The sequence below is a fragment of the Dipodomys merriami genome, unplaced genomic scaffold (genome assembly GCF_024711535.1).
Source record: "Dipodomys merriami isolate MVZ:Mamm:240054 unplaced genomic scaffold, mDipMer1.0.p SCAF_9, whole genome shotgun sequence".
NCBI lineage: Eukaryota > Metazoa > Chordata > Mammalia > Rodentia > Heteromyidae > Dipodomys > Dipodomys merriami.
Genome location: NW_027206512.1, coordinates 36,814,263 through 36,838,488, shown reverse-complemented (window position 1 = coordinate 36,838,488; position 24,226 = coordinate 36,814,263). Strand labels below are relative to the sequence as shown.

The following is a 24,226-nucleotide window of genomic DNA, read 5'->3' as shown; positions in this document are numbered from 1 at the left end:
TTGCTTTACTTATTTTTTGGAGAGGGTCTTAGGCTTTTGGCCAACGCTGAACTGGACTTTGATACTCCTTATTTATGCCCTCTACATGCTTAAGATGACAGGTGTGAACCCAGCCTCTTGGTGTGGAAAGGATGGGGTCTTACTTTTGGGCTGGGATGGCCTTGTCCCTTCATCCTCCAAATCTCTACCTCCTGAGTAGCCTGGATTATAGGAGTGAGTCACCATGCATGGCTTGCTTTTTAACATAGCATGTGGTGCTTTTTCCCAGGCTGGCCTCAGCCCACACTATGTGAACCTCCCAAGTAGCTGGGACTACAGATGAATGCTACCACTCTTAGCCCAGTGAGATATATATGTTCAAGAAGCTGGGAAGGTGGCTCAGTGGTAGAGTGCTTGCCTTGCATGCATGAGGCCCTGGGTTCGATTCCTTAGCCCACATAAGCAAAAAGAAAAAAGCCGGAAGTGGTGCTATGGCTCAAGTGGTAGAGCGCTAGCTGAGGGACAGCGCCCAGGCCCAGAGTTCAGGCCCCATGACTGGACCCAAAAAAAAAAAAAAAAGAAAGAAAAAAAAAAGAAGTTATCTCTGAGCAAATGTGATCATAATTTTTGTAGAAAAACTACAAATTTAACATATCTGGGTGGGAAGATGTCTGATAATATCTAGTCTCTTTTTTACATAGCTATGTGTCCTAATTGAATCTACAATGAACCAATCAGTATAGTAATTTGAACAAGTACTATAGAAAAGGACATTGGAAAGATAATAAAAACTGAAAGGGTTCCTATCTTACATATGTATATGTTTCTTAACCATTTCCGGGTCACAGCTTGCAAAGGTATACATATAAACATACATACATATATACATACACACACACAGATATATATACACCTCTCAAAATTTAAGTTAAGTCTTAATCCCTAATGTGACAGGGTCTTTGAGTCATGAGGGTGGGCCTCCATGATGGGATTAGTACCCTTAAAAAAGCCGTGCACTAGTGGCTCATACCTGTAATCTTAGCTACTCAGGAGGCTGAGATCTGAGAATCACAGTTCAAAGCCAGCTCAGGCATGAAAATCCATGAGACTCTTATCTCCAATTAACCACCTGAAAGCCAGAAGTGGAACAGTGGCTCAAAGTGGTAGAACACTAGCTTTGAGCAAAAAATAACTCGGGAATAGCACCCAGTCCCTGAGTTCAAGCCCCATGACTGATGGAAGGAAGGAAGGAAGAAAGGGAGGAAGAAAAGAGAGAGAAGGGAAGAACAACATTTAGGAGGGGCTGGGAAGGTGGCTCAGTGGTAGAGCGCTTGCCTTGCAGCCTGAGGCCCTGGGTTCGATTCCTCAGCACCACATAAGCAAAAAGAAAAAAAGCCGGAAGTGGGGCTGTGGCTCAAGTGGTAGAGTGCTAGCCTTGAGCTGAAGAGCTGAGGGACAGAGCCCAGGCCCAGAGTTCAGGCCCCACAACTGGACCCCCCCCCAAAAAAAAAGACATTTAGGACACATATGAGGATACAACAAGAAGGCAGCCATCTGGCCAGAACCCAACCATGATGACACCCCAATCTCAGAACTCCAGCCTCTATAACTGAGAACTAAGCTTCTATTGTTTAAGCCACCCATTTATTACAGCACTGTCACAGCACCCCAATCAGACTAAGATACAAGCCCTTAGTAGCACCTGTTAAAAGCTACCATCTCTCTCTCTGTAGAAAGATGCCCAATCATATATAAACTTCATATTATATCAAGAAACTCTGAGGCCCATAATTAACCCACAGAAGACTGAGTTGTTTGTAGTTAGAATAAACAACAGAGGACATTTATTGCACACTTGCTATGTACCAACCGCAATCCTAAGTGTTTTACAAGTGCAAAGCGCTTGACTCTTTTACTTCTCCCAGCAGCCCAGGAGAGACTCACACTCACCATTTTACAGATGAGGACAGGGAAACCAGAGACTGAAAAGCTACTCTGTGTTTAAAGCCTATACAATACACAAATTACTGATCTCTGGAGATTGTCTTCAAATTCAGCTACCAAGAAGGGAGTGCCATAGGCCAGACCTTTTGAAATCCTTTAAACAATACTATGATTTCTCACGTACCCAGCAAACGATGGTACAAACAAGATTCAATCATCTCCAAAGTTTCAAGTTCACTGAAACATGGCTGAGACTGCATGTAAGTCAGGGCCATAGTCTCCTCCAAATCACACCTGACTTCCTCACAACCAAAATCTTTCCTTTTTTCTGGTTCTTATCCTAGGGCTTGAACTCAAGAACCTGGTGCTGTCCCTTACCTTTTTCACTCAAGGATGGTGTTCTACCATTTGAGCCAAAGGTCCACTTCCAACTTCTTTAGTGGCTAATTAGAGATAAAAGTCTCATGAATTTTCCAGCCCAGGCTGGCTGGCTTCAAATCATGATCCTCAGATCTCAGCCTCCTGAGATAGCTAAAATGACAGGTGTAAGCCACTGATTCCTGGTCAAAAGTCTTTTCTAAGGCCAATGGTCAAGATCTAGTTCAGTTTTTAAACCCTAAAATTGGCCATAGCATAAAACAATCAAGCAAGTCAGGAGATTTGTGCCCACCCATTTCTTCAGCAAATGTGGAGCCGTCTGGGATGAATACATGCTTCCAAAAGTTCACACTTGTAATAGGCATAAACAGGACGGTCCACATATATTAAAGTCAATTCCTAAGTACTTGAATGCCACACTGTATTTATTTGCACATAACACAATCTAGGAAGTCACTAGAGAGCCCCAGTACTCACAGTTTCACAGTTCAAGCATCGGGTTTCATTGGTGAGCGTTCCCTGAAAAATTTCATGGACCCACGTGAGTTCCGGTTTATTATTCTCTGCAGGTTCATTCATGTTGCCATTTTTTAATTTCCCATTTTGCTTTTCCTGTTTCTTCTCTTCTTGAAGGATGTCCGCAATAGTGTTTAGCAAATAATTTAAAAATTCGTGAGCATCCTGCTGCATGTAGTTATCAAAGAGATCTGGAAAGGGAAAGAAGGTCATTATTTCACTCTCAGGTTCCTGAGAGGCAAAGATGTGCTTAGTTTTACATTCCAGGCTTCAATATTTTATATTGCAAGGGTGGACAGGTGTCGAATATGAATATATTCAGCTCTACTCTGTAGCATCAATGAATAAGTTTCAAAAGAATTTTGTTCACTTCTAATAAAACGAACATTTTGCTGCCCACCAAGGACTAACTTCCCCCTCTCTCCCTACTGTCAGGTATATAAAAAGTACCAAGATTCTTACTGTGTTCTACAGACTGGTTTTGCCAGGCACCAAAGGCTCATGCCTGTAATCCTAACTCCTCAGGAGACTGGATCTGAGAATCACGGTTCAAAGCCAACCCAGGCAGGAAAGTCTTTGAGACTCTTATCTCCAATTAACCATCAGAAAACTAGAAGTGGCTCTGTGGCTCAAAGTGGTAGAGCACTGGTCTTGAGCTGAAGAGCTCAGGGACAGTGCTCAGGCCCAGAGTTCAAGCTCAGGACCAAAAAAAAAAAAACAAGATCTGGGTGCTGATGGTTCATGTCTGTAATCCTCACTACTCAGGAGGCTGAGATCTGAGGATCATGGTTTGAAGCTAGTCCAGGCAAAAAGGTCCATGAGACCTTTACCTCTAATTAACCAAAAAAAAAAAAAAAAAAAGCCAGAAGCTGAGTTATGGCTCAAGTGGTAGAGCACTAGCCTTGAGGGAAAAAAGCTCAGGGACAGCACCTAGATCCTGAGTTGAAGTACCAGGACTGGCACCAATAAATAAATAATCAGCTTTTCACTTGGGACATACAAGAACTATCCATTTTCCTTATTTCAAGCCCCGCTACTCACCATTCTCCTTCCTCAGCCTGGAAATGAACTTCTTTGGTGGGATGACGCCAACCTTCTTCTTCTGTGTGGCAATGCTGTGAAAAAGGTCTGCCAGGCACGTCAACAGGTTTTCCTTCTTTTTTTGCTGGGCCTTGTATGCCAACACATTCTCCCGGAATGGCCGGCAGAAGTATAATGCCTGAAGCACGGAGTTACAGTAGCATGTGTTTCCAAACTGCCAAAGGACAAGAAGGGTGGCTTGAGTCACTATCCGGGGCCATGCCACCTCTGGATCAGAGGAGGGAGAGAAATGGCCAGGATGTATGAGCCTGCCCAGATTCCCCACAGTTCCCTGTATCAGAGCCCAACTTGCCATATTAAAATACCAGCTAACTACTCTCCGCACTGGAGGGATGACCTGACCAAGAGGTAAAGGAATAAAGTCTACAGCAGTCCCCTGATGCCTCTAGCTTTACCTTCTGTGCTTTCCGTTACCTGTAGTCAACTGCAGACTTAAAAGATCAAATGAAAAAAAAAATGTGGTGATAAATGACTCATTAATTTTCAGTGTTGTACCATTTCTAATAACATGCTGAAATATCACGGTATGAAAGGTGAGCCATCCCTTTTCCCAGTGTATCCATGCTGTATAGAGCACCTGCTCAGTAGTCACTAAGGAGCCTGCTTGTTATCTGATCCATAGTGGTTCAAGTAGAGCTAGTATTAAGAAACAAGTACTGACTGGGAATGTGGTTCAGTGGTAGAATACTTGCCTAGCATTCATGAAGCCCTGGGTTTGATTCCTCAGTACCACATACATAGAAAAGTGGCACTGCGGCTCAAGGGGTAGAGTGCTAGTCTTGAGCAAAAGAAGCTCAGGGACACTGCCCAGGCCCTGAGTTCAAGCCCCAGGACTGGCAAAAAAGAAAAAGAAAAAGAAACAAGTGCTACTAAGTTTATTACAATACATTGTTTGAATTGTGCTACTTTCTTACAACATTACCTATTGTTAATTTCTTGCTGTGTTTAATTTGTAAATTAAATTTACAAATATATGGATAGGAAACTACCCACAAATATAGGCACATCCTCTTGAGGGGGGGCAGGGGGTCTTGAAACACATCCCCACAGGTAAGAGGAGACTCCTACACATCATTCTGATGCTTCTCAACCCATAGATGTCTCTTAAATGATAATAAGTACTCTGACCAAATAGAGTCCAATGAGAACTTCTGAAGCTTAGGAAGGGAGAAAAGAAAAAAAAAATCTATATAATACAGAGACTCAGAAAAGCAGCTGTCTAGATAAAAGATACCTAATTGTAATACATCAAAACTTCCCTGACAGTGAAAATAAAAATCCAAATCAAGAAGCAATTGAGGGGTTTCAGGATGTAACTCAGTGGTACACTACATGCTGAGCATGAGGACTTGGATTAAATTGAAGCATGACAGGAAGGGATAAAAGAGACAGAGGGAAGGAGAGAGAGAAGAAAACAGGGAAGAAGGGAAAGAGGGATGGAGAGAGGAAGATAAGGAGAAATAGAAGGAAGAAAAGACAGAAGGAGGGAAAGAGGGAAAGAATCAAAGAATAAGAAGCCATTTAGCTGAAGCTTGTTTCTGTTTTCCCTCTTTCAAGATTCCAAGTGGGTCTTATTTCCAATTAACCATTAGAAAACTGGAAGTGGCACTGTGGCTCAAAGTGTTGGAGTACTAGCCTTGGCCAGAAAAGCTCAGGGACAGTGCCCAGGCCTGAGTTCAAGCCCATGACCAACAACAACAACAAGTTCCCTGCCCATTGGCTCAGACTACAGTGCCTCACCCACTCCAGAGAAATGGAGGTAAAAAAAAGTGTCTACTCAAACCAACTTCCCAGCTTCCCATCACTTTACTTTTATTTATTTATTTTTGCCGGTCGTGGGGCCTGAACTCTGGGCCTGGACACTGTCCCTCAGCTCTTCAGCTCAAGGCTAGTTAGTGTTCTACCACTTGAGCCACAGTGCCACTTCTGGCTTTTTCTGCTTATGTGGTGCTGAGGAATCGAACCCAAGGCCTCATGTATCCGAGGCAAGCATTCTACCACTGAGCCAACTACCCAGCCCCTCACTTTACTTTTAAATCAGCCCCCTCTTATTTCTTTCAAGGTGACAATTGTCCTAATCCAGTATCACCCAAGGCCCTGTTATCCTACCATCAAAGTAGGGCCCAAACAGTACTACTTTATCCCTCTCAAAATCATAGAGAGAGACAAGTCATTATCTCTTTCATTCCTAGTGACTGTAAGAGCAGCACTGTGGGAGAGTCCAGCTGAGACTTTCACTGGAGAACTAGTCCTACAGGGTAAAATGAACAGGAAAATTCCTAAGGAAATAACAAGATGAATAACCCAGATCACAAAGAAGCCATGAAGATTAAAAGAGAACACTTCTCAGGCTGTTGGTTTGAATGTTGTCTCCAAGAAAGAAAGGACACTCCAGTAAACTTACATGGCATGTCTACACATGCTGAGATGGAAGACTACTTAGTTTCATACATTTCAATCTAGTTTGACATAATTATGTAGCAGGAACACATTCTTTAAAAGAGATATTGGAACTTTCATAAATTACTATTCAAGAGCTCATAGATGAAGCTATTAGCACAGTTCTCAGAAGTCTTGCATAAACTAGGAAGTGGCTTAATTCTTTATTTTTCTCCACAGTTTGCATCTGTCTTTTCCTTGCTAAGACAGAATTCCCATGACTTGAATAACTATCTTCAGAAAACTAAGCAGAGGCCCTCACACAATGGCTTAAACAAGAACTAGCACAACTAGAAGTCAGTGTTTTGCCAACACAGTGCCCAGTTCCTTAATTAAGTCATCCTCCTTCTAGTCTTTTCTACTCAGTGTCTCACTTTCACCCAGATACCTTTTGGACATGCTCTGCCACATCCAGTGAACAAGACCCAGGAAAGAAATGGATCTAACATTGACTGAGCGTCCATACACAGCCTCACACCATGGTCTGCCATAGGATCTCTGGTTCTTTATATTATAACCCAAGAGGATGGAATCCCATTTTATAGATGGGGAAATGGAGGATCCGCTTCTTTATGAAATTACATTGTAAGGCAGTTATTGGTGACAGGCTGGTAACACTTTGCAAACTGATGGTACAATGTAGATAACAAATTGAAGACTTCCTGAAGAGCTGACCCACATGACAAAGGGAGGAAAGATAAAAGGGCTTTAGCTACAGAGGCTTATGAAATTGGTATGTGTTAGAAGCACAAGGACAGAATGTGAATTTGATCAAATAATGAATATAGTCATTAACAACATTTTCTAGAACAACTAATCCTCTCAGAAATAGATCGAAATATCCTTGGCAAATATTTGCTACTTCTACTAACTGAAGAACATAAAAATTGTCTAAAAAAAATGAGCAATGATGAGCCAGGAGTTGGTGGCTCATGCCTGTTATCCTAGCTACTCAGGAGGCTGAAATCTGAGGATCTCAGTTAGAAGCCAGGAAAGTCCCTGAGACTCTTATCTCCAATTACTCCCCCAGAAAGATGGAAGTAGAGCTGTGGCTCAAAGTGCTAGAGTGCTAGCCTTGAGCAAAAAAGCCCAGGGACAGCACCCAGGCCCTGAGTTCAAGCCTAAAGACCAGCACACACACACACACACACACACACACACACACACACACACACACACACACACACACACACACACACACACACACACACACACACACACACACACACACACACACACACACACACACACACACTTGAGCAAAAAAGCCCAGGGACAGCACCCAGGCCCTGAGTTCAAGCCTAAAGACCAGCACACACACACACACACACACACACACACACACACACACACACACACACACACACACAAAAGTAATGATGAAAATGGGAGGCAGGCAAGGTACATGCCTATAATCCCAGCACTCAGGAGGTCCAGACAGGAGGATCAAAAGTTCAAGGCCAGCCTGAGGTTTACACAGCAAGTTCCAGGCCAGCCTGAACTACGCAAGGAGACCTTGTCTCAAAAATAAACAAACAAGGGCTGGGAAGGTGGCTCAGTGGTAGAGCGCTTGCCTCAGCACCACATAAGCAAAAAGAAAAAAGCCAGAAGTGGCACTGTGGCTCAAGTGGTAGAGCGCTAGCCTTGAGCTGAAGAGCTGAGGGACAGCGCCCAGGCCCAGAGTTCAGGCCCCACGACTGGACCCAAAAAATAAATAACTAAATAAAAAATAAACAAATAAACAAGTAGAAAAGAAAAAGAGCAGGGAAGTTGTCTCAAATACTTCAAAATGTTTGATAAACATATTAAATTTGAATTACTTACATTGACCAATCCGAAGTAGTGTTCATTGATTGGAAACTGCTCTGGACCAATGTCTTTTTCCAGAGCAGAGGCATTGGTGCCCTGAAAGAAAACACACCAAAAGTTCTATTGCATGGAAAATACATGAGAGTGTACAGTGAAACTTAAGCCAGTGCATTACTGTGACAAGCACCTCCTATGAACAAGGAGTTTGGGAACATTTGTGCTGAAAGAAAAGGGTCAGAATTTAGTTAACCAGTAGACTAGTTCATAGCAGCTCCATTCTTCTTCTCATCTAACTTGTTCATCCCCACAGCCCTGTCCTATTTGGCTTCTATCATCTTTCCTGAGGAAAGGAGGTTTTAGATAGATAGGCAAATGAGCAAGCTATCACTAAGAACTTCTGTGTAAAACCCTGGCATTCCTGACAGCTGAATCAGCTTTTAGAAACAGAGTGGCTAGAAATATATAGCCACTTTCAAAGTTGAATTCTTCATTCTGATAAGGATTTGTGCACTCACGGAGCCACACTGGTCCCTGGGACTAGGCATTGAAAAAAGAATGGAGTCTACAGCCATACCACCCTGAATGAGCCCGATCTCGTCTGAAAAAGTGAGTGGAACAAAACAGATGTGGATGGCTGCTCTCCTGGAATTCCCATTTTAGTAGATGGAGATGGCCTGGAGCACAACAAGTACATCAGGCATTACTTTGGCAAGTGATAGCACACTGGAAAAATACAGTGGGAAATGGCATGGAGGGGGGGGCATGCAGGAGATAAAGAGTGGACAGCTGCACCTTTCAGTAGAGTGGTCAGGGAAGGTCACCTTGCTGGGAAGGGAAATGTCCAACAAACATTGTGACTACTGGTATCAGACGGTAAGTCACATGAGCCTCCAACATGATAATAACAGCTACTGAGTCATCTTGCTACATGCTGAGACTGTGCTGCTCGTCCTCAAACTACTCTATGAAGTAGGTGCCATAATGACTCCTACTTAACAGACAAGGAACTCAAAGGGTCAGCCAGTAAGTGGTAGAGCTAGGGGTTGAACCTAGAAGCCACACTTGACAGTCCTTGATTGTAACCAAATGCTACACAGAGCAATCCTATCTCTTAAATATACTGACCAAGCAGGTACAGTGGCTCACACCTATAATCCGAGATACTCAAGAGGTTGAGATCTGAGAATCACAGTTTGAAGTCAGCCCAGACAGGAAAGTCCATAAGAGTTATTTCCAAAAATCACCCAAAAAAGCCAAAAGTAGAGGAGTTGCTCAAGTGGTAGAGCCTTGAGTAAAAAAGCTAAGGGAGAGTGCCTAAGCTGAGTTCAAGCCCCAAGGCTCATGTACAAAGAAAAAAAAAAGGAAGGAAGGAAAGAGGAAGGAAGGAAGGAAGGAAGGAAGGAAGGAAGGAAGGAAGGAAGGAAGGAAGGAAGGAAGGAAGGAAGGAAGGGAGGGAGGCAGGGAGGGAGGGAAAAAATCAAACAAACAAAAAAACACCACAACATTGACCAAGCCCCACTAAAGGCCATTCACTAGTGGTGGATTATCTTTACTTTCCAAGGCCTAAATGAGTCAGCTGGGAATAGGAAAAGTGATTAAAGTTCAGAACAAGGTAAGTACAGTCGTCCCTCATTATGCACATGGGACTAGTTCCAGGATCCATGAGGAGATACTCAGATCCCTTGAATAAAGTAGTATAATTTTGCTTATAATCTACACACATCCTTCTATCTACTGTAAATCATTCCTTAATTCCTTGCAATACCTAATACAATATAAATCTTATGTAGTTTTGGTTGGAGAATACCAAGAAAACAAGCTGGACATAATCAACACAAATACTATTTTTTATTAATAAGTTTTTTATTGTGAAAATGCCTTACAGAGGGGTTACAATTACAAGAGCAAGGTAATGAGTACATTTCTTATCAAGCATTGTTGCCTCCTCCTTTGTTTTCCCTTACCATCCCTTCCCTCCCATCTCTCCCTTTTCCCCCTCCAAAGTTGTAAAGTTCGTTTTTTCAACATAGCATCTTGTACATTTCATTGTTGCAATGGGTCCACCTGCAGCCCTATTTAAACAATTTGTTTTTTCCTTTCCCCTCCACAAATTATACCAACATCAAAAACAGGGGTTATACCGTGTAGGAGGGACATACAAAGCAACAAAAAAGTCATCTTATAAATATGTTAGAAACAATAACAAAGAAAGGAAAACCATTTGAGTCCTTATTTTAGGGTTCATTTCGCCTGATATCAACTTATCTGACTATTTCTACTGTCTTAGATATATACTAGTTATTGCAAATAAGGGAAACCATGGGACCTATATTTCTTTGGGCCTGGCTTACTTCACTTCATATAATTTTTTCCAAGTCTTTCCTCCCCTTTCCTAACAAATGGGGCAATGTCATTCTTTCTGATGGAGGCATAGAATTCATTTTCTTGATCCATTCATCTACTGAGGGGCATCTGGGTTAGTTCCATATCTTGGCTATGGTAAATAATGCTGCAGTCAACATAGTTATGCTGGTAGCTTTAGAATGGCCTTGTTTGTGATCATTCAGGTAAATGCCCAAAAGTGGGATTGCTGGGTCATAGGGAAGCTCTATGTGGAGTCTTTTGAGGAATCTCCATACTACTTTCCAAAGTGGTTGAACAAGTTTACACTCTCACCAACAATGCAGTAGGGTCCCCTTCTGTCCACATCCTCTCCAGCATCACTGTTATTAAAGTTCTTGATTATAGCCATTCTAACTGGGGTGAGGTGGTATCTCAATGTTGTTTTGATCTGCGTTTATTTTATGGCTAGAGAGGTTGAGCATTTATTCATGTGTCTATTGGCCATCCTTTTTTACTCTTCAGAGAAATTTCCCTGTAAGTCTTTAGCCCACTTATTTACTGGGCAGTTGTTTCTTTGAGGATTTGCTGTTGGAGAATTTAATTTTTTGAGTTCCAGGAATATTTTAGATATGAGACCCTTGTCCATTGCAGGGCTAGTGAATATCTTTTCCTAATCCGTGGGCTTTCTATCTTGTCAGCTATGTCCTTTGCCATGCAGAAGCTCTGCAATTTCATGCAATCCCAATTGTCCAACCTTTCTTTGATTTGTTGTGTTTCTGGATCTCTATTAAGAAAATTTCAGCCTGTGCCAAAGAGACCTAGGATTTCTCCTATTCCGTCCTGTAATCTTTTCAAGGTGTCTGCTTTGACTCCAAGGTCTTTGATCCATTTGGAGCTGATTCTGGTGCAGGGTGATATATTTAGTTTTCTACAAGTGATTAACCAATTTTGCCAGCACCATTTACTGAAGAGGCTGTCTTTCTTCCATTCTTTTTTTTTTTTTTTTTTTTTTGGTCTGGTCGTGGGGCTTGAACTCTGGGCCTGGGAGCTGTCCCTCAGCTCTTCAGTTCAAGGCTAGTGCTCTACCGCTTGAGCCACAGTGCCACTTCCAGCTTTTTTCTTTTTGTTTATGTGGTGCTGAGGAATCGAACCCAGGGCCTCATGCATGCAAGGCAAGCGCTCTACCACTGAGCCACCTTCCCAGCCCCTCCATTCTATTTTTTTTTAGCTCCCTTATCAAAGATTAGATGACTTATAGGTCTGTAGGTTCACTTCTGGGTTTTCAATTCTATTCCATTGGTCCTGGGATCTCTCCTTGTGCCAGTACCAAGCTGTTTTGATTACTATGGCTCTGTAGTAGAGTTTGAAATTTGGTATTGATATTCCTCCAGCACTGTTCTTTCTGTTAAGGATCGTTTTGTGCTATTCAGGGTCTTCATTGTTTGATCTGCAGATAACTGCTACGTGGCTACAGGGCCCATGGATCTGGACCAACTGATGTATGAGCAATGGGGAGGGCAGACTCCCATTTGTCATGTGGATCTCCCATCGTTCGATAGCTTTCTCACCTTCTCAGGCGAGAAGTTATGTAGCTCACAGAGAGAGAAAGAAAATAAAAATGAAGAAATTCTTGTTAAAAATAATACTAGCCTGGCACTGATGGCTCATGCCTGTAATCCTACCTACTCAGGAAGCTACAATCTATGGATCACATATTTCAATGCCAGCCTGGGAAGGAAAGTTTGTGAAACTCTAATCTCCAATTAAGTATTTTAAAAAAGCCAGAAGTGGAGGTGTGGCTCAAGTGGTAGAGCACTAGTCTTTAGCATGAAGGATCAGGGATAACTCTCCGGCCCTGATTTCAAGCTCCAGGCCAGGCACAACAATCATAATCATAATCATAATAAATGTTTTGCAACTTATTTTTGACTGATATCTTTAGTATTTCTATTTGTTTGTTTGTTTGCTTATTGCTGGTCGTAGGCCATGAACTCAGGGCCTGGGCTCTGTCCCTGAGTCTCTCCGTGCTCAAGGCTAGTGCTCTACCACTTGAGCCACAGTGCCAGGTCTGGCTTTTTCTGTTTATGTGGTACTGAGAAATCAAACCCAGAGCTTCATGCATAGTAGGCAAGAACTCTACCACTATGCCACATTCCCAGCTATTTAGCATCTCTCTCCCAAAAAGAAATGGCCCAAGAAGCAGGGTGGGATGTCTACTTGCTGCTAAGTAAACATTAACTATAAGATAACTCAAACCCAAGGAAAGAGAACAACGCTGGTTCTCCCTTTCACAGCAGAAATGACATACCTATTACAAAAATCCTGTTCCCACTTGTTTTGATTCCTTTCTGCCGTCTTACCCATCTACATTTCTCTCCCTGTCATTTGGGACGCAGGGATCAATGCTCACTCGTATGCAGTGGCTTTAGCAGGTCTCCTCCAGTGAGCCAGCTGTTACTGCCTTCACAATACTGTGACTCTATGTACAAACTAGGGCGGCATCTTATGGCATCGGCCAAAATCACTACAAATTTTTCAATAAGGTTACTTCTCAATCACAAATTAATGTAAATAATGTACCTTGAATATATCCTTTTGCCATTTTTCAAGGATAATTAGAATATATGGCATAGAGCCCAGGAAAAATGTCAGATATAAAAACACAACACATGGAAACAGATCTCATTAAGACATTATGGGGAAAAAAGGAACAGTTTTAAGTTAACCTATGATGTTTCTGGTTGTTAATTCTTGGGTTATATCTGCTCTTCCCTACCCATCTTAGTATTTTTTCCTCTTTCTGGAGGGGAATCTATGAGTGAAGGTCATGATACACACTGAGTCCACAGCACAGGACAAGGAGAGAATAAAGTGAGCTCATGGTGTCTTCAGTGAGACCTGGCTCTTCTCTGAGGTCAACATTCCTCACCACCTTCAGGTTTCTTTGTTATACAGCTTAGAGTCTATGCCCTTTGAAGAGCCCTATATCCTAACCTTTGGATATTCCAGAAAAATCTAAATCCAGTATGAACCATATTGTCCACCGCCTCTGAGCATACAATCAGACATATGTGCAATGTTAGCGTGGGAAAAGTCAAATCACCATGCTGACCAGATCCACTGGAATTCACCCAATTCTAGTAGCACTCAACATGTACCCTATTCCAACATGTCTCTAGTATATTCACTCCCCTCTCCAGGATGGCTATGTTCAACTTTGCCCAAATGTCTCAGAACATCAGCATTCCATTGACTCTACTCACTATACCTCTCCACTTAGAAAAGCAAAATTATAACCAGCAGACAAGGACTTGCTTTACTTACTAATCACAAACCCATATGCCTCTCTCATAACTGGTGAATACATCTCTCTTGCCAAAGGATCTGTCCTTATTAAATCCATCTCATCAAAAGTTAGACATCCAGGCTGAAGGCATGACTCAAATGGCAGTTCAAACCCCTGTACCACCAAAAAAAAAAAAAAAGTTAAACACCTTTCAGCATCTCCCTTATATCTCCCTCACACATACAACATACACAGAGAATCTCTATGTTCCCCATGTATCTCCCCCAATTGCCAGCTCCATTCTTACTCTCATCCGAGCTTGCCTTCTTTAAACAATTGTCTTTACTGAAGTACAGATGAATCAAATGATCGCTAAGATGAGCGATGTGGGGAGGTGAGGAGGAGGGGAGATGCTGTGTTACTGAAGCTGAGTGATGTGTGTGAGTGGGCTCACACTATTCTATTTATGTTTTTACACATACAGTCATGCATCACTTAACCATGGGAACATGTTCTAAGACACATGTCATTATGCAATTTTGTTACTGTGTGCACTTACACCAGCCTAAATAGTCCTACCCCACTCCATGAATAGACCTGTGTGCGCGCACGCACACACACACACACACACACACACACACACACACGCATGCACGTGCATAGGAACAGTCTACTGCTCCTACAACCAATGAATCAAACCAAGCACAAAGAAAAGGATGTAATCGAGAGACATGTATACACAAGATGTGTGATCTGTGGCCACTGTTGCACATAGCACATTGTTTCAGTAGAATGAGTACATTTGGATACAGTATCTTATAGTAAATGCTATCATGAATGAATAGTAATGTACTTGCTTATCATCGAGTGTTCTGTGCTGTGCATAACTAACTGTATGGGTTTGCACGAGCAATGGGGTTACTTCCACTAGAACCAAAACACAACATCTCCATTATAATTTTACAGAACCACTGTTATATAAGAATGAGGTCCAGGCTGGGAATGAGGCTTAGTGGTAGAGTGTTTGCCTAGCATGCATAAAGCCCTGGGTTCCATTCCTCAGTACCACATAAACAGAAAAAAACAAAGCCAAAAGTGGCACTGTGGCTCAAGTGATAGTGTGCTAGCCTTGAGCAAAAGGGGCTCAGGGACAGTGCCCAGGCCCTGAGTTTAAGCCCCAGGACAAAAAAAAAAGAATGAGGTCCATCACTGATCAAAATATCAAGTGGCTGATGACTGTATATAGGCAGAATAATGGTCACCCAAAGGAATGTCTTAATCACCCAAACTAGTGAATACATTGCCTTCCATAGCAAAGGAAGATGATATTAATTCATGAATCTGCTGGTCTTAAAGTATGGACCATTTTCAGGACCATAGCCCTGAATTATTAGTGATCCTCAGAGTGGGAGGCAGGGGCAGGACATAGTAGAACAATGCTGTATGAAGACTCAACTTGCCTTTGGGAGTTTTGAAGATGAAGGAATGCAGGAATGCCCTAGAATGCAGATAGCCACTAGTGTTGGAACAACCTAGAAACTGAAGTTCCCATTAGATCCTCTAGGGAGACTGCAGCCCTGCATCACCTTAACTTTGGCCTGAGGAAATCCATTTTGAACATCCAGATGGTAAGACAGTAAATCTGGATTGCTTAAGCCACTAAGATAATATAATAGCCACTGCAGCCTAGAACGTTAATATACTTGAGGTTTCTCATAATAAAATCTCCTGTAAGACTTACTTCTATTTCCTTAGCCCTATGTCTTCTTGTAGAAGACATTATTCTACAGCTGAAGAAGTGGCTCAGAGGAGAAGCACTTGCCCAGCACCCACAGAGCTCTGAGTTTGATCCCCAAAGTCACAGTTAAATTAATAGCAATAAGAAAGCTTGCCTGATCCTCTTCTAGGTTCTAGAAGAGTTCATCAGTATCCCTGATGAACTCCAAACGTTGTAGACTTCAGCAGAAGTGCTTTTAGATGGTTATCTTTTTCCACAAGTGACTCAAAACCCAACCCTTTCCCCTTAACTTTCTCTCTAGAGTCGGACAGCAATTACTCCATGACTTCAATCAGCAGCTGCAAGCCAACCATTTCCAACTCTATCTTGAAACCTCACTTCTGGGCTCTATATTGCACCAACACTGGCATTCCTAAAAGCACTCAACATCCATTTATCCAAACAAGTTTCTCACTCCTCTGGTAAATAACACTCTCCTCCTTGGGACTCATGCTAGTACCTCAGGGTAAGCCAAACATCCCCTGCTGAACGCTGCCCCCCCCCCCATCACAGTCTATAGATTGCCACTCCTTAAATCTCTCACATTCCACTACCTCCAGCCAGGACAGGCTGCCAGGATCTCTTATCTGAATTACTACCACCTCCCACACAGACTCCAGGGTCCACCTCATTCACCCTAACCCACTACTGTCAATACTGCAACAAAAGGCTTGTAAAAACACAAATCTGCTTTGGAATCCTCCAGTGACTGACTGCACTACTGTCACCACACTCTTCTTGTCATTTGTTCTCCTCTCTACATTGCCTAACTAATGTCCCTAGTCACTTCACATCCCCTCCCACTCATCTGAGCACTCTTCCCCTACCCTTTTACTCTTTTGTAAGACTGGCTTAAAGATCAGCCCCTCAGAAAATTCTTCACAGCCCAGCGCCCCTCTCTTTTCAGTCCCCACAATTGGTAGAACAACCCCTCCCCAGACATCCACATCCCATCCCTAGAACCTTTGATAATATTACCCTACATGCAAAAGGGACTGTGCAGCTATGATTAAATTAAGGATCTGGAGATAAGGTTGTCCTGGATTGTCAAGGTGGGTTCAGCACAAGTCACAAGCATCCTAGTAGGAGGGAGGCAGGAAGATTCAGAATCAGTTGGAGCTGTGATTGAGGAAGCAAAGGTAAGAGAGACTGAAGCTGCTACACTGCTGGCTCAGAGACAGCAGAAGAGCCCATGAGCCACGGAATACAAGCAGCTTGCAGAACCCCCTAAAGCTGAGGGAGGAGACTTTCCCTAAAGTGTTGGGAAAGTGTGCAACACAAGTCACACCTTTAACAACTCCAGACCTAAATGATAATAAAGTTATGTTTTTAACTAGTCTTTTTTTTTTTGTGTCAGTCGTGGGGCTTGAACTCTGGGCCTGAGTGCTGTCCCTCAGCTCTTCAGCTCAAGGCTAGTGCTCTACCTCTTGAGCTACAGCTCCACTTCCATAAAGTTCTGTTTTTAATCTACTAAGTTTACGGTCATTTTTTACAGCAGCAATGGGAAATTAGAATATCTCCTCCCTCCTCAACCTCTACTCCCCCTCACAGTGTATATTCCAACTCTTATTTATACAGGCATTAAGACATGTTTGCACTAAATGAGAGCAAAGGGCTTCTCTGACCTATGCCACGGTGCATTCTCAGTGGGGAGCACATAGTAAGCTCACAGTGCCTGAGGGTTGGGTGGTTAGCTGGGTGGATACACAAGTGGGGATGGTGTGCATGACCATTTTTTGATACAAATGTGTGTACTGTTCAATGAGGCATGAGTGGTACCCATCACCAGCTCCGCTCTCTCTCATCCCTCTTATAGACACACTCCAGGAACTGGTTTCCATGGATACAGAATGTCACTGATATTGACAGTTGGAAAGAAACTCTTTGCTTGAAATGCTGGTATTTACCTTTGGCTACAAAAATCTTTGTGGCTCTTTTAAATTTTTAGCAGATTTACAGGCTAATTATGTTAAGGGTAAAAATGTGTATATGACAAAGAAACAGACAGGAAGGGAATGTCTCATAAGATGATGACAATGATCATGAGGGCTAAAAATATGAAGTGGGCAGTATCAAACAACAATTTAAATGACCATGTCCTTCACCCCTTCAGTTCTCCTTCAATTTATTCAACCATATATAGTCACAGAAGTGGGAAGAGATAAGAAGCCTGAAACAGTGACCCAAATAATATGTGTGTCTTTGGCAAGATGGAAAAATGTATTTATCGCTTTCCTATAAATATTCAAGATGATGTAGGTCTGAGGTCGCAGCTCTAAGGTACTGGCGGTCTCAGAATCCATCTTTTCGTATTTTTGTGATTTATATGTGTATGTGTGATAATTTCATCAGACAAAACTGTATTACTCTCATTTATCTCATTGCTCTGCTGACCTCAAGTGTCAGTTGCTTGCTTTGAAATTAGGATGGCTTCTCTAGGTTCTACCATCAACTAATTTCTGCCAAGGGGATGTAGAAAAACAGGAGAGACCATTCTTAGCTTGCATGCATGCTCCTGGAAGATTCACACATTACTTGTCGTATAACCTCTCTGGCCAAAATCTAATCTAGTCACAAGGCTATACCTAGCTGCAAGGAAGGCTGGTAAAAAGATTTACCTAAGAACTCATGTTAAAATATTCTTTTGCATTAGGGATGGAAAATGAATACTGAGGGAAAATGAATACTTGTGTCAATAGCTCAGACAGTGTCTGCAAGATTTGTAAGAGAAAAAAATTGGAACTAGTCCCAGCACTGGTGGTTCATGCCTTTAATCCTAGCTACTCAGGAGGCTGAGATCTGAGGATCATAGTTCAAAGCCAGCCCAGGAAAGGAAAGTCTGAGAGACTCCTATCTCCAATTAATCACCTGAAAACTGGAAGTGGAACTGTGGCTCAGAGTGGTAGAGCAAAAAAAGCCTTGAGCCAAAAAGATCAGGGACTGTGCCCAGGCCCTGAGGTCAAGCCTCATGACTAACAAAAACAAAAAGAAAACAAACAAACAAAAAGAAGAACTAAGCTGGTTAAATAATTATGTATATATATATATATATATATATATATATACACACACATATATATATATATATATATATATATATATATATATATATATATATATATACACACACACACACACATATGTAATGGAAATACAATTAAAGCATTGTTTAAACAAAGTTGCCACACAAGTATAAGAATTTATCCGAGATAGGGGGATAAGAACATAGCACAGAGTAACACTGTAGATGGGCCACTCCTGGAAATATCATCATCATTCAATCAATTTCTACCTGACCAGCTTTGTACCACTTTGATTCTACTACTCTTCTATATCTGAAGAACACAAGGTGGTCAACGTAGACGCAGTATTCAACACCTACATCTTAATGGAACAACAGAAAAATTATTATTAATTTGCTTGGCTTGGGTTTTTGTGTGTTTGTTTGTTTGGGGTGGCAGGAACGCAAAGTGGAGATAAGGTCTCACCAGGCTAGTTCTGCACTCTAAGGTTCAAGTGAGTCTCTTGCCTCTTACAGTAGCTGGGACTAAGGGCACACCACACCACACCTGATCAACACTTAAGAAATTATTAACAATGCACAGGGGTGTCAGAGAATGGGGCCATGAGATATAGAACTCTTTTTTTTTTTTTTACTATGAGTATGTATAATTTTTGGTACTGAAAATGTAATATATTTAATTTTTAACATCTAGTAAGCTAATTCCCTGCATACTACTTACCAAAGGCTCCTCAGCACATACTTCAGGTTGCATTTGCCCTGTTTTCCTTGCCAGTGTTTATTTGCCTTTGATTTTGGTTACTTTGCCTTTCTTTGGAGGTTTCCTGGCCAAGAGGTCAAGTTGCTGAGATCCTGCTTCCCCAGTCCATAGGGGCAGCAGAGAGAATGACAAACTGTGAATGTGGCAGGCACTATATAAATTGTGAAGTGCATTACACAGCCAAAAGCCTTTTGTGAACAGGCAGCACAATGGTTCCAAAGGCAACAGGAGGCAGTGAAAATAATTGTTATATGACCAGATGCTGACAAAGAATGCCTCCATGGGGGGAAATCATAGGGTCTGAAACAAACTTCTTATTTCCTTCAGTTTAAAAAAAAAGTGGTAACCTTTGAAAACAATGCAGCCAACTTTATTAAAAATAGAATCTGAGCTGGGACAAGCTCCAACAAGCAGGCTATAATGTTAGCTTTTCAAAGCACCTTGGAAAGTGATTCTGAGACTACCAAGAGTATTAGTGACACATCAAACACACAACAACAACGACTCAAAAAGAATGAATCACATATAATGATATAGAAAGCAATTTCTTTTCAAGACAATTCAAAAAAAAAAAAAAGATCTTACAAAGGACACAAGCTAGAATTTCTTCCTTGAAGAACATATAGAGAAAGAATCTTGAAGCGGGTACCAGTGGCTCACACCTGTAATCCTAGCTATTCAGGAGGCTGAGATCTGAGGATCATGGCTCAAAGCCAGCCCGGCAGGAATATCTGTGAGACTCTTCTCTCCAATCAACCACCAGAAAACCAGAAGTAGCACTGTGGTTCAAGTGGTAGAGCGCTAGTCTTGAGCTGAAGAGCTGAGAGACAACGCGCAGGCCCAGAGTTCAAGTCCCATGATCAACAACAACAAAAAAGAATCTTGCCAAGGTTGAGGAAATAACTGAAACAATGACACTGACAGTGTCTGACGAGGTCCCCAGAGGTGGAGACCAACTTTCCCCAAATCTCACTATAGCCACCCATATGTCTCTGCATCCCAAGGCACAGCCTCTCTTTCAAATTTGAGGGGGGGTCCGGTCGTGGGGCCTGAACTCTGGGCCTGAGCACTGTCCCTTAGCTCTTCAGCTCAAGGCTAGCACTATACAATTTGAGCCACAGCGCCACTTCCGGTTTTTTTCTTTTTGCTTATGTGGTGCTGAGGAATCGAACCCAGGGCCTCATGCATGCAAGGCAAGCGCTCTACCACTGAGCCACCTTCCCAGCCCCTCTCTTTCAAATTTGAACAGAGTCCCGAGGGCACACTAGAAAGGCCAAAGATACCATGTAATGATTACATCCACATACACAGAGAAATTAAGTCTTTAGTTATAAAGCATGAATAAAATAGATAAAATAGATAAGCAGCTACTAAAACATCATTTTTAGGCCTCTATTCCAAAGGCTGCTTAACCAATTAAATTTTCAAAATTCAATAGTATATAACAGCTAGGAATCAGTGGCTCATGCCATTGGAAGGCTGAAAAAAGGAGTATCACAGTTCAAGGCTAGTCCAGGAAGAAAAGTTCACAAAACCCCCTTCTCAATCTATAAGCTGGGCACAGGACAGGAAGGAGCATCATTCTAAGCCAGACTCAGGAAAGAAAATAAGTCCACAAGACTCCATATCAATGGAAGGTGTCATTTCAGTTATGGTAGGAAGCCTAAAATAAGCAGATCACAGGCCAGTTATATGACTAGGCAGGAAGTGAGACCCTATCTCTCAAAAATAATGAGGACTGGTTCAGAAGCAGAGTGCCTGCCTACAAGGCCCTGAGTTTAAACCCTAGTACCACAAGTGAAAAAGAAAACACCTACATACAGCACTAGTTTTCTTCATCCTTTAGTCTAGAATTCTAGACTTCTGATGCCAGACTCATTCCAAAATAACCTTGTAAAGAAAGTGAAATAAAAAGGAAATGATTCAATTCAGCCCAAGGTCTGTGGCTGAGTCAGGAGCCACCTGCTACAGTTCCAGGATGTTTAAGGGAAAATTGAATGTAATTAATAATAATGGTACTGACTCACAAGTAGCATTTACTATGTCCAGTCACTTTTCTGTATTATGTCCTCAGTTTAAGTCCCTCAATAATCCTCTAAGATGGATACCATTATTTTCCATATGTTAAACTAAGCTGGTGCTGGTGGCTCACACCTGTATTCCTAGCTACTAAAGAGGCTGAGATCTGAGGATCATGGTTCAAAGCCACCCTGGGCAGGAAAGTCCGTGAGACTCTTATCTCCAATAAACCACCAGAAACCCGGAAGTGGAGCTCTGGTTCAAGTGGTAGAGTGTTAGCCTTGAGTTGAAGAGCTGAGGGATAGTGTCCAGACCCAGAATTCAAGTCCCACAACCGACAAAAAAAATATACATAAAAATAATAAAAAGTAAGAGTTTAGCCAGGCACTGGTGGCTCATACCTAGAATCCTAGCTATTCAGATGGCTAAGGATCTAAGGATCACAAGTTCAAAGCTAGCACAGACAGGAAAGTCTATGAGACTCTTATTTCTGGTTAACCACCAAAAAAAAGCCACATATGGAACTGTGGCTTAAGTGTTAGAGAACCAGACTGAAGTGAAAAAGCTAAGAGACAGTACCCAGGCCCTGAGTACTGACTCAAAAAATAATAATAAGACATAGACAAAACTGAGTGCCTGTGGCTCATGCCTGTAATCCTAGCTACTCAGGAGGTAGAGATCTTAGGATCAAAGTTCAAAGCCAACTCAGACAGACAAAACTGTGAGACTCTTACCTTAATAAACCAGAAAAAGCAGGAAGTAGAGGTGTGGCTCAACAGCTATGAGCCCCAGGATTGGTAGCGAGAAGGAGAAAGAGAGAGAGAGAGAGAGAGAGAGAGAGAGAGAGAGAGAGAAATGGTATCCTCTTCATGGAATTCCTGTGAGGAATCAAAGGAGTAAAATATGCAGAAAATCCTTCGAAAAGGGACTGGGCACAGGAATTGCTACGTCTTAGTCATTCTAGTCTCACTGGCCTTCATTTTCCTTGGCCAACCTAGCACCCTGGCAGGAGGCTCCTGACTCATCCTGAGCCCATCAATTCCTTTTTTCTTCACTTTCTCTATAAAAAGAAAAGATTCTCATAATTGTTTCAAAGGCTGGGAGGCTTTAGCCAAATAAGAAAAGAATGTTGTCTAAAAAGGCAGAGAGAGAGAGAGAGAGAGCAAAAAAAAAGAATTCTAAGGAGTAAGCTGGTTCACATGTAATCATGGATTAAGAAGCAATCTTACTTCCCTAATTTCTAACTTCTTAGAAATCATCTCAATTCCTGCAAGGATAATTACTCTGTGTGTGTGTGTGTGTGTGTGTGTGTGTGTGTGTGTGTGTGTGTGTGTGTGTGTGTGTGTGTGTGTGTGTGTGTGTGTGTGTGTGTGTATCAGTGGGATGCAGATAGAAGGGCAAAGTACTAGAATTATGCAGAATAAAATGTTATTATACCCATAGAGCTCATCTCTCCATGCTGGGGGTCAGTGGGAACAGGGAGTGAAGGACAGAATTGGCGGGAATTTTATAAAGGGAAATGTATTTTGGGGATCCAGTGAAAGCTACAGAATATCCACCAGGCCTTTAGAGGATACAAATGCAGACAGTGATGCTGAAACTCCTGACTGGGACATATATAGGCCAATGTTCCCTCCTCAGAGCTGCCCTGGTCTGGGCATTCTCCCTCTCCCTCTGGCTGCCTCCTCCTCACCAAGTGGCCAATGTCACTTCCTCCCTGACCCTTCCCTTCACAGCATCCTGTCGGTCTGTTCCTTCACAGCACTTACCACATTTTGTAATAGCATAACTGCTTATGATTATTTAACACAGGTCTTCCAACTAAGAATACAGGTTTGCAAATGACAGCCTATAGGCTGAATGTGACCCATCAACAACTTCTATAAATAAAGTTTTATTGGATCACAGCCATGATCACTTATCTTCTCCCTGCAACTTCTTTTGCAACACAATGACAGCTGTGTCATAATGACAAGAGACATGATGGCCTACAAAGCCTAAAATATTCAGTCCTTTATAGAAAAGCTGGCCAGCTCTTCCCTAGACGTGAAGCCTTATATAAGGGATGATAATGCCTGATTGACTTGCCACTACTAAGTAGTGTGTGATATGGAAAAGGCTCTGAGATAGATTTGCTCCAGGAGAAGGGTGAGCAGTTTTGCCACTTATTATTTCGAGACCTTCACATCTATGTGTTTATTGATCCTACTACCCATTAACCCAGAGCAGATAACTCTCAATCTCATGGGAAAATGGAAAGCAGCCAGGCTTAGTCAGGCAGAGGCAGATCATCTGATCCCAGAATCTTAGCTCCTGACCACAAGTCAGGAGAGAGGGTCTTCATTCAAGTGGAAGAATGCCTTTGCTGCAAAGGTACAGACTGGGCAGAAAGCTAGAACTATTCATGAACATGCCCACTTTGGCCAGTGGCTATCACATGTCATCTCACCACCAAGCACATCTCAAGTGGCTATGGATGACCATCCTGTTGGCTTGGCAAACAGTTCACCACAAAGTCCTATCCCACTGAGCAACACGCAATTACCTCACACTCTGCCCAATTCATCAGTGACAGTGATAATATATCCACTCCACAGGTGAGAGAACGGGAACCAGTGGAAGTTAAATAACTTGCTATGGTCAAGCAAACAGGAGGCAGAGGTCAGAGGTCATTACAAACCTAAACCCTGGTTAAGTATCCATCCTCTTCAGACTTTAACAGGACTCCACCACACAGAAGAAGGCAAACAGAATGTCATCGTGCACCATGACGTCATGTGTTTCCTTTCCTGATATTCCATGATACTGGATGGGGCAGCGGAGGATTACTCAGGAAAAATAGGTAAATAAAAA

The 24,226-nt window shown here is 42.3% G+C and overlaps 1 protein-coding gene across 4 annotated transcripts in view; it reads right to left on the bottom strand.

Annotated features, from left to right (window-relative positions):
- The window catches only part of Usp46 (ubiquitin specific peptidase 46), a 68,571-nt gene that overhangs the window by 29,211 nt on the left and 15,134 nt on the right, over positions 1-24,226 (bottom strand). For all 4 annotated transcript variants that reach the window (XM_070012931.1, XM_070012932.1, XM_070012929.1 and 1 more), the window contains 3 exons: positions 8,182-8,262; positions 3,859-4,072; positions 2,779-3,008 (listed from right to left, as the gene is read on the bottom strand). In XM_070012931.1, coding sequence (XP_069869032.1) covers positions 2,779-3,008; positions 3,859-4,072; positions 8,182-8,262 — 525 coding nt within the window. The remainder of the gene's footprint in view (positions 1-2,778; positions 3,009-3,858; positions 4,073-8,181; positions 8,263-24,226) is intronic.